Here is a 10,051-nt window from a genome sequence, read left to right as displayed (position 1 = left end):
TGAGTTACGGAACAGAACGTTAGGAAGCAATATCACATATAGTCCATACATAGGCCCAATTTATTTGCTCCCATCCAGAACCGTTTTATAACACGTGGAGATTTTTTTTCGTCTGCATAAAATTATGTCATATAAAGATCTATAGCAACACTTCAAACTGTTGGCTTCCTTTTATTTTTTACATTCATGACAGACACGAGCAGCGACAAGTTAACAGTCAAGAAAGATTTTGAAACAACGCCATCCGTTTTACAAGTTTCGTTAAAGGCATTGAAGACTCGCAAACCGCGTGCCGCCCTCAGAAAAAAAAAAACTTTCCGTTGCTTGCAAGTGAAGTTCTTTTCTTGTCGCTACAAAATGCAGACAGTAATGAAACATGATACCTTGTTATCTTTTATCTGGACCTGAGATGTCCATCGCTGCTATGTACACTGTGTTGTGGGCATTGACCGTAGCTGCATGTACTGACCGTACACTACTGTCTAACTACTGATGGTAGCAAGCTGTGTGTGTATTTTTCTGGGATCCATGGTGGTGTCTAACACTTCTATTACACCTCATTCGAAACTAAGTCAGATTACCGGCATCAGACGTTTCTTTGTGCGCGAGTCTTCACTCCCTTTAAGTCTTGGTTTAAATTTTGATTTGTGACGAAACTTGTATATATATCAATAAATAAAGAACAACACACTAGAAAAATTCCACTTCACGACCGGTTTCGTCCTTGTATTGGTACTCATCAGGCGAAGGTAGAAATCGAACCCCCGGATCTTGTGTCACAGACCGAAGTCCGTACCACTCGACCACAGTGATTCTACTGTTGTGTTAAAGCGTATAAATTGGCTTTGTATAACTGTGACTGAGGGCGTATTACCCAAGTGTTATGATTGTACAGAGTGAACCCCTGGTGCTTTCAATCTGACAATTTACACAGGATAACCACTCTCGGCAAGTTCACCCATTGCCCTTATAATCCCGCCTATGTCTTCATCTCAATTATGCTGGATCGAAATTCTGGTTGATGAAAGCACACATCAATGTCAATTGGATTGACTACATGTAGATTGACAGTAACAACCCACAGGTGTGACGCGCGGTACAGCGACACAGTATGTCCACTTGGTACATGAATGTTTGTGGTAGCGCGTATGGGGTGTGTGCTTTGGTACATGAATGTTTAAGGTAAGGCGTATCGGGTGTATGTATGTGTTCGACATTTTGACAATCTCATCAAGTTCTCCCTGCGAAAGAAAACTCTTTTTTTGTGCTGCTTATTTTTATTTACGTATATGATAATGAAGACATTGTCGTTATAATATGTAGACTTATGGCACTGTGTGCAGGATGAAGTTCTAGGAGAGGAGTCTAGGGTTTCATCTAGCAAATCCCCTGTAAACTCTCCTCTGAAAATTAAGTCTTGCATTAGGTAAACATCCAAAATTGAGTACATTCCTTCTTCTCAAGAAAGTCCAGTAAGCTTCTATACGCTGCTGATTGGCAGTACTCATTCCTTCCATGTATGTTTTTTTTTTGTCCGGTGGGCCGTTAGGCCTACGAAATTCTTGGAAATTACGGATACGTGCATTTTCAGTATCACGGTCAGCATGTACCACACGATGACACAATGGCAAAATACCCTTCGATTAAGCGGGCATCGCTGCTGGCATGATACACATATAGTCATATACGTTTTCGTGCATATCAAGTTTATTAAAAATCCAGTTTAAATACATAACAGTATATATTTATACATAGGATGAAAAAAAAAGGTATGAGTTTTAATATAGGTTAAACTTCATGGTTAAACAACAATGACGATATGTTACAAATAATCTTAAGTTGATAAAAGAATTGTGAGGTGCAACCACCCTGAATAAAAATCACAGCCATAAAAAAAAAAAATGTTCTCCTGCATGCTATTTGGCACTTTTCCTGAAGGAGAACAAGGCGGATCAGCCAATTTGTACAATGGGGATTTAGTAACACTTTAATGATTAACATGATATAGTCCACGCGATTCGTTACAATATATCACCTAACCGAAACCTAACGTTAAACATAACGTTACATAGTACGTACGTGCGTATGCACGAAAATGCATGATCTCGACAAAAATTTCTTGCATGTAACTTCCCGGGCTCTGTAGTATAGACAGTACTCTATAATTAGATAATATAACCAGCAAACAGGAACAATCATTGTGCGTGTCATATATCTGGTAAACATGCGTGTGATCACTGCCACTTGTTCTTGACTAATGTAATCCTACCCAAAAGTGCAGGAATTATACTGGCATCATTATCTCGAAAAGGACTCTTTTTTAGTTATATTAATGAAACTTGACTTTATATTGAATCTTAAGGCAAGTGTGTCAGACCAAGGTTCGGAAACAATATAGTATATGCACAAAGCTTCCCACTTGTCAAATCTGTATTAATAAGCGATAAGTAGGTCTTAGCTAATCAAGCATACTCAACTTCTCTTTTGTTTCTTTGTTTCCAAAAAGAGCACTTACATTTTATGTGATGTACTTTGAGGCTCTTCATAAAACTGGGTCCCGCAACTCATGCTTTGGATTATTTGGATGATATAAAAATCTCAAAGATCTCGTATATTACTATAGGGATAAGCTATGCCCCATTGCAAAAACAAAGAACCAACAGTATATGCAGTTTGTAGTTTTCATTGAATTTCATGCAATGATAGAACGAAAACGTAAGAAAAGTATTCCTCTGCTATCTGCTAAACTGTTGTGGATATCATGTTTGAAGTGTGCTGACCGAAAATTGCTCACGAAAATTCCACACATACAGTAACATAACGACCAGCAACTTGTTTACAAAGAGCAGAAATCGGAATCGGCTCCAACAATTTTGTACGTCATTCTCACATGTCGTATTCCGCACACACACACTGTGGAAAAGTTCAAATTGCAAATCTGCCAATTAAGTAATCCTTTTACAGAGAATGACATCTAACTAGATGGGAAGTCCGTATAGCAAGTTATTATTTGACTTGATCAATTCTCCGACGGGTGGAATTATTTCCCAAAATGACTGGAAAATTAAGATGGAAGACATTTTGATACTCACATCAAAACGCATTCTGGTTATGAATACTACAAAGTTGAAAAACATATATCAGGATCATTGCATTATGATCTGTGGCCTACATTTCATCATAACTGAAAGCTCTACAGAAGGCCCTGTTTTGGACCCTCACATTACGACAAAATATTTTTTTCTGAACAACTTTGGCTCACCATAATTCAAACGTTATATCCGCAACATTTCAGCAGATTTTTAATAAATACTCTAAGAAGAGTAGAATTTTCTACGTTTCCAGAAAATCACCTATATCATGGCTATGACCCCATTTATGTAAACTTTCCTCACATTAAAACCACTGACGAAAAGTCAGCCTCATTGGATGAAAAATGACGAAATGGTAGTTATTCAAACACGGTGGCAACAAGTGACAGAATTTCGGCAGAATCGCACCATCGCTGTAGATAAGCTGAAAGCTTTCAGCTGATCTAAAATTGGGAGTTCGTCGCTAAGAAAAGGAAGCTATTTTTTTTCTCCCTTTTGTAGTTGTAGAGGTTGCCGCAATGCTACCATTATTTGTAGGTCTACAATGTCTTGCTGGTGATAGTTTTACGAAAGCAGGCACCAAATAGCCATTGAAGACACTTCATTATTATGTAAATGAGCACAACACAAAACAGCCAAACATCCAGCAAATATTCCTGGATTATTCCCATCTCGGTGACTTTAGCTCTCATGAGACGGTTACCGCGATGTCGTAAGATGTATTCTACCCAGAAGGCACCTCTCTCCGGAGCAGTAACGGTATTATCTCGGTAAACGGCTGAGAGATACTGCGCACGCTCACGATATCTTGTTATACGAGAGAGAGAGACAACAATTTGTAGACACTCACTGTTTAATTAACGTAATATGCCAATTAAGTGACGTTGCTTAATTATGAGACATATAGAGAGAGCGGGGGTATCAGGGGTTTGGAATAGTGGGTATTTATTTCACTCTTCCCCTACTGATATGGAAAATGTGAATTTTCATATTGAACAATTAAAGTGCCATGACCAGTTTTATTCCGTGAGATTTGACAGAGAACAGTAAAACATCTAGACAATATGCTAAAGAAGATATAAATTTACCCAAATATATTAGCAACTTTAGCACAGTTGATAGAAAATGTACAAATTTCTCAAACAGCTGAGAATAACGTTGCTCTATTTGGGAAATAGTCTAGTTTATATATAAGTAGTGCCTGCATGAGACGGTCATATTTGAAATCTGTGATGTCATAGTTTAAGGTGACCATATTTGCCTGACTGGAATCAGGGACATTTATTGCGTGACTGATATGGGGGAGGGGTCTCCCCCTTTGGAAAATTTTCAAGTGCCTAAGGTGCTTAGATGTAAAATGGTGATAATTAGAAGCACTATTTTAATTAATTTTATTTTCTAAAATGTAGCTTTTTCTTAGATGAAATTTACTTACTTTACGAAAGAGTGCTAGGCTAGATCGATCTAGCATATTCCACTTTATACTGGCCCACCTGAAATACTGGTTAGTTCCGTTCTGCGACTGCACACTTGACTAAATTTTGTTTTTACAATTATTTTTCTAATAATGTGGGATATTTTCTAAATTCCTGAACATTTTGACGAATCTGGGACATTTTCGGGGACACTTGTTCATCGGGGACAGCACACTGTAATCGGGGACTGTCTCCGAAAATCGGGGACGTCTGGTCACCTTATCATAGTTGCACTATAGGATCTTAAAAAAAACACACACACACTTATCGTCTCTTTGTTTTTGTTTTTTCATATTTTAAGGTAGAATGTAAAATTGTTGATGCTGAAACCACTGTCATCGCTATAGGTTATGTTAGTTGCTTAGATATTTTATTCAGCATTGTCAAACATATCTCCATAACAGTGGCGGAGCTAGGAGTATTGGTCAGAGGGGGGGGGGGGGGGCGAGAATGGTCTATATAGGGGCGCTTTCGACACTATCTAAGCGGAGCGCCACCACAGGTTGGCGCGGACCGTACAGAAATTGTTTGAGTAAAGATACTCCCTAGATAGCCGGAAATGACTCTTTCCGGGCCTTGCTAATTTGCAGATAAACGAAGAATAAATAGGTGTCATCGCCAACAAAATGTGACAAATGTCAATAGGTATTTGAGAGCGCAATAAAAAAAGTCAATAATCGCGAATAAGTAAAATGTGGTAAAAAGCTGAAAAGGGCGCCAGCAGTCCATTTGAGTCCGTCGGGGGGGGGGGGGGGCATACGCCCCTCTGACTGTGTGGACGCTCTGCAACTGCTCCAAACATACATACATGTTTATGTTATATGAAAGAGGACAATAAAAGAAACACAATGGTGAAAAAAAACTGTTCAAATATCTTTTTTCGGTTAAAGAGAAATTCAAGTGTAAAGTTTTATCAGATTGTGTAGAAACTGCTAAATTCTGACTAGCTGTGATGTCACATCCTTACATTCCTGAAAAGTCTTTGTTTTTTTTTCCTTCTAAATATTTTGCGAGATTTCATGACTTTCAACCAAAAGATATGTCAGGAGATCTCATGTTTGTCAAAGGAAGTATTAGAGATTAAACATCTGGATAATGGTTGATTATATTATTTTCAAATATGTTAAAAAATGTTAATAATTTTTAAAGAAATATATTCACACATGTTAAGGAAGTGAGGACTCTTTCTACATCAGTAATTTTCAAAGAAATTTTGATATCTTCAAAGTGTCATATCTCCTTAACAGAGCATGCTATCATGGTAGTTTCTTCACTGTTCTTTTTGTCCTGTTGTGCTCTTACATACAAAATAGACATGTCAAACAGCTGAACCAATCCTTTAAACCAAATATATTATAAAATTGCGTACTATGTTGGTCTATACTTACTTCGGATTATTTAAAACTTCTGCCGTGACTTGATAGAGCGTCTCATTGGTCACTGTGGATAACTGTATCACCAATCCCATCCCAGTAGACATCATACGGTAAGCTACGTCAGTCTGATCAGCGAATATCGGGATACCGATTATCGGTACACCGTGATGTAAAGCTTCAAATGCACCGTTGTTACCACAGTGATAGACGAGAGCGCGGGTTTTTGGATGAGCTGTGGCGACCATCATAAGGGGAAAAATCAGTCAAACTTAATGTTCATTTACTGCGAATGTGAAGATTAAGTCTTTTAAAGACATCAGATTATTAAATATGTAGCCATGTGATATCCAGGGGGGGGGGGGGGACGGGCAAAGCCCTTTCGTTCCGCTCCCGTCCCCCACATTCAGCCACCTTCCGTCCCCGTACCCCCGGATCCTCCCCTCAAACATGTGAAACTATAAAACCTTCGCTCAATGTACAAACTGTCGGTGCCACCTAAAACCAAAAAAACATTTACAATTACTGATATCCGTAACAGAATAAAGAAATATTGGGGTCTAAATACTATCCCAGTCAAGCCTTCTCCTCCTCTTGAAGACTAGTCGCCCTGCTCTGAAGAACCTTCAGCCCCCACCCCTCCCCCCCAAAGCACAAGCAAAAAGAAAGAAATATTTTGTGTTAGATGAAAAGTCTGTTTTTCATTTATCATACATTCTGTAAGGTTTCAACAGTAGACAAAATGTTTTTCGAGTTTACTTGTGTTTGTTTTTCTATCTGACCGAGGACTTGAACAAAAAAATTCCAGGTCCTCGGTTGTGATTTCTAAAGAATCATCACGTCCCCGGAAGAATTCTATTGTATGGGGTATTGTTAAGGTTAGGGTACGTGGATTTGAACAATGGAAAATACAATGGGGTCCTCGGTCTGAATGTAATACAAACATGTATGTGTGTGTGTTTTATTAGATATCGAGGGTTTTACGACGGCTGTAATTGCACGACATTGAAACCTTCCGAGCCAAACATTTCCTACACTTCGTTCACAATAACTAAGGCAATATCTAGGCAAACGCTTTCCGGACTCTTTTTGCAAGAAAGAGAACATGGATGCACTTTGACTTGACTGCTATCAATTCGATGGTGGTGTCGTGCCTTGATAACTCGATGTTATTTCATAAAAACGTTGGCTATTGACTAGACTATAGTCAATCTTTAACAAATAAAGTAAACAGCTCGCATTTGTAAACGTTTTCCAGTTTCCTACACGCAAATGATACAAATGGTGACATCAACAAGGGGCTAGGGGACATTCCTTTATTCCGTCAATTACAATCATATTATCAATAATACTGTATGGGTTGGGTAAACGTGTTGACCGAATTGCAAGAAAGAAAATGCAGACAGGGTGAAGTGAACTAATTGGAGAGGCTTTGGTAAGGGTGCTAGAGTCACCTTTCTACATCAGAAGGGATCTTGGTAAGGGTGATAGAGTCACCTTTCTACATCAGAGGGGATTCCATGGTACATTTCAACTTGGTTTAGTATGAATACATTATATTCAGATACTTTGATTGGATCGTCAGGTGCTGCTGAAAAGAAATGATGGGGATGGACGGACGGATGGAGGAGTCTGTTGGGTGAGTATCGAGTCCCGATTCGCAGCACCTACAACCCCGATAGTAATGTAAAGTGTGAACAATCAGACATCTTACCGACTAGATCTTTCTGAGGAATCCATTTTTTAAGGTAAGTGTTGTTGCCAATGACCCGAGGAGGTGGGTTGGGTTCCTTCCAAATGACGAGTTGAGGAAGTCTGGCAAAGCTTGCCGACATGACGTCAGCTTGTTCTTGTGATACTCCGTCAACTACTGTACCCATAGATACGACCAGGACACCTTCAGCGCCAGCCTTGTCGAAGATCATTTGGTATTCCTAAGTGAAACAATAGTGGTGGTGATTATTACGTCATAACTATATCTTCAGCTGCAGGACAACTATAATCAATACGTATGAATCTGTCTGTAACCACGACAACATACTTTCATAAGAATTAATTTTCTGAGCTAATCGGGAACTCTGAAAGTTCGAACAATCTTTTCTGTTCTTCTTCTTTTGGTGAGGCCGAGAAATGCGGCAACTAATTTTTGCTCTTTGCCAGCGATACATTTCCTCTATATAATCATGAGCCATTTGTTTTCATTTCATTACCCAATGTTCCCTTTGTCAGTCAGTAACAGACATGTGTTTCTATAGGATTGGGGAAGGCTCTATACCTCAAACAATACTCAACAGTATATAGAGTTACTGAAAACTCACATGCAAATTACACAGCCTTCTCATTCTCAATGATATTGCCGTTTTGACCCGGTTGGTTGTCCTTGTTTTTGACCAGGTGTTGAGATGAAATTAGGTCATTCGTCCCCAATTCACAGTAGAGTGAAAGGGCACCCTGATAAACCCTGCAGGTACTGAACCAGTCAATTAAGCGTTAAAGTGGCCGGCTTTCTGTTTTGAAGAGCCACAGAGGTCAAGGATGGGTAATTACATGTCATTTAAGGCGATAATCTTAAGATAATCTGAAATCTTTCAAAGAGAAAAACAAACAAACACACCAATATAAAATAATAATAAGACTTGCTTGGATTAACCTCACGAAGTGGGATTATTAGAAAACAGATTGCAGAAATGTGATTTTCATTTGAGAACATTTAAATCAGAAGTGAATAACAGTGCACTTCCTTCCCCATTAACCTATACCCTCGTCAGTGTTATCGTATTTCATTTTGTATATATATATGTACCTCACTGAGTGGCTCTGGTTCTTCGATGTTAAGACCGCCAACTAAAACCATATTTGGCAAGAAGGGCCGAGGAGTGTCGGTGGTGAAGTCGGCATTGGTTAACCAGATATCGGAGAGACCAAATGTTATCGTAGGATAATGAGACACGGATGAACTGTAAGAAGAAGTCACAACTCCCATCAACGGATCCAACACTGCCGAGAAGAATATCACGGCTCCATAAATAAAAACTGTGTTGTAAGTCCTCCAAAAGAAAGACAATGGCTTGCGATGATGGGTTCTGATCATAAAGCCAGGTAAAACTGAAGGTAAATTTGGCGCTCTAATCCAAGAATTTGTCAAAGATGAAGTTGCTGTCGTTGAAATTAGACCATGAGGTATGTCCGGCATTTTTGTACCAAAACCTGTTGCCAGAGAAAATTCGCGTCAGTCATGATCAGATCGAACCTAGATGACATGATTTCGTCATTTAATTCTACATCACATAGAAGATCTTCGGATGACTTAAGAAAAGCATCTGCGACGGCCTTGATTAGTTGAAAGAGCAAACTAGTCGAGTCAGACTCAATGGTGACGTCCTGCGCCAGTTGCTCGGCGTCGACGATCAAAGATTTTCGGCTACAACCTTTGCGAATGTGAAGAAAAGAGAATATGTCTCGATATTGCGATGCAGCTGGGTAGGTATGGTACGGCTCTGGCAGAAGGAAGGTGATATTGTACCCACGTGAACTTAGAACTCTGGCAACAGCCGCAGCGCTTTTGAAATGACTTGTACCAGGTTGTTCAAAGACCATCAATATATTTGCCGTTTGGTGACCGCTCGCGGACATCACCCACATTGCTATTAAAGACAAACATAATAAAATACTCGACGACATGATCAGATTGTAGTTAGCCGTGCATGCATATATGGTACACGAAAGAACTTTTCCAACGTCCTGGACGTTATCAACTTTTTCGCTATGTGCAAACAAAACTTCTTCATACATGACTCAAGTATTCAAATATCACTAAACGTAGCTATTGCTAATTTAAATCTGATCTGGGCGAGAGGATCAGATCAGTGGTATATTAAAGAACCTGCCATCAGTTATAATTAAATATGATGTAGTGCCATATAGAGTGGTTGAAGTGTATCCGCTGCTGGTGTCATGTGAATACTGCTGGTTTTTTTTTTACCTCAAGGTCTGTGTGTTAATGAAAGTAGACATTTAACAGAATATACACTTCGTGTGTTAAATGGCAGATTATGTTTAACTTGAATATTTGTTTGGTCGTTCAATCAATAAGATACATTATCCGAAAACA

General features: G+C 39.1%; 1 protein-coding gene across 1 annotated transcript; it reads right to left on the bottom strand.

Moving 5' to 3' along the window:
• Nucleotides 1–875: 875 nt before the first annotated feature.
• Nucleotides 876–9,139, bottom strand: LOC139966082 (UDP-glucuronosyltransferase 2B1-like). Its single transcript, XM_071968761.1, has 4 exons — nt 8,744–9,139; nt 7,655–7,874; nt 5,956–6,175; nt 876–3,899 (listed from the first exon to the last, which is right to left on the bottom strand). Exons 1-4 carry the CDS (start codon nt 9,131–9,133, stop codon nt 3,632–3,634), a joined length of 1,098 nt encoding a protein of 365 aa, XP_071824862.1. The 5' UTR covers nt 9,134–9,139; the 3' UTR covers nt 876–3,631.
• Between the last annotated feature and the right edge of the window lie 912 nt (nt 9,140–10,051).

Source organism: Apostichopus japonicus, chromosome 1 (assembly GCF_037975245.1).
Source record: "Apostichopus japonicus isolate 1M-3 chromosome 1, ASM3797524v1, whole genome shotgun sequence".
NCBI lineage: Eukaryota > Metazoa > Echinodermata > Holothuroidea > Aspidochirotida > Stichopodidae > Apostichopus > Apostichopus japonicus.
This window is presented reverse-complemented; position numbering and strand designations above follow the sequence as displayed.

Excerpts from the sequence above, each read along its gene's own strand:
- LOC139966082 (XM_071968761.1), bottom strand. The coding sequence starts at position 9,133 with ATGCCGGACATACCTCATGGTCTAATTTCAACGACAGCAACTTCATCT. Across the intron at positions 7,875-8,743 it reads AACCAGAGCCACTCAGTGAG|GAATACCAAATGATCTTCGA; the intron begins GTACATATATAT and ends TGTTTCACTTAG. Across the intron at positions 6,176-7,654 it reads TCCTCAGAAAGATCTAGTCG|CTCATCCAAAAACCCGCGCT; the intron begins GTAAGATGTCTG and ends TGGTCGCCACAG.